Source organism: Penaeus monodon, chromosome 19 (assembly GCF_015228065.2).
Source record: "Penaeus monodon isolate SGIC_2016 chromosome 19, NSTDA_Pmon_1, whole genome shotgun sequence".
In the NCBI taxonomy this organism is placed as follows: Eukaryota; Metazoa; Arthropoda; class Malacostraca; order Decapoda; family Penaeidae; genus Penaeus; species Penaeus monodon.
The window spans coordinates 4,958,898-4,959,314 of NC_051404.1; the positions used below are offsets into that span (position 1 = coordinate 4,958,898).

The window sequence follows — 417 nt, forward strand, 5'->3', positions numbered from 1 at the left end:
ACATAGTGATACAAATATTAACTGCTGTAATAAAGTCTTGTCTCCTTAGATGTTCCAAAACTCATTGAAATAGTGAGTGAGGTGTGTGTTTAAATGTTTAGCAGGCTACACAAGTTCATGTTTTCAATTTCAGATATTCAGAGCCAGAGAAGAAGACCTGAAACGCTTGTCTAAACCACTGGAGTGTGTCTGTTTTCGAACATCAATCTGGGACGAGACACTGTACAAGGTAATATATATGATTAACTCTTGGAAAATACTGGTTAAAGGATAGTGATCTTGATATGATCTGTGTAATACTATCAAAAGGTAAAACATGTAGAGAAATAATGGTCATAAGTGTTAAAACAATCTTTTAACATGTTGGATCCGGATACCTTTGGACATGAACCAAAATATTGAGTGGTGACTTTCTGT

At 34.8% G+C, this 417-nt stretch overlaps 1 protein-coding gene across 2 annotated transcripts in view; it reads left to right on the forward strand.

The window, feature by feature from the left end:
- LOC119585006 (ras-related GTP-binding protein A) overlaps nt 1-417 on the forward strand; it is a 12,659-nt gene that overhangs the window by 9,158 nt on the left and 3,084 nt on the right. For both annotated transcript variants that reach the window (XM_037933620.1, XM_037933621.1), the window contains exon 6: nt 134-229. In XM_037933620.1, the coding sequence (XP_037789548.1) occupies nt 134-229 (96 nt within the window). The remainder of the gene's footprint in view (nt 1-133; nt 230-417) is intronic.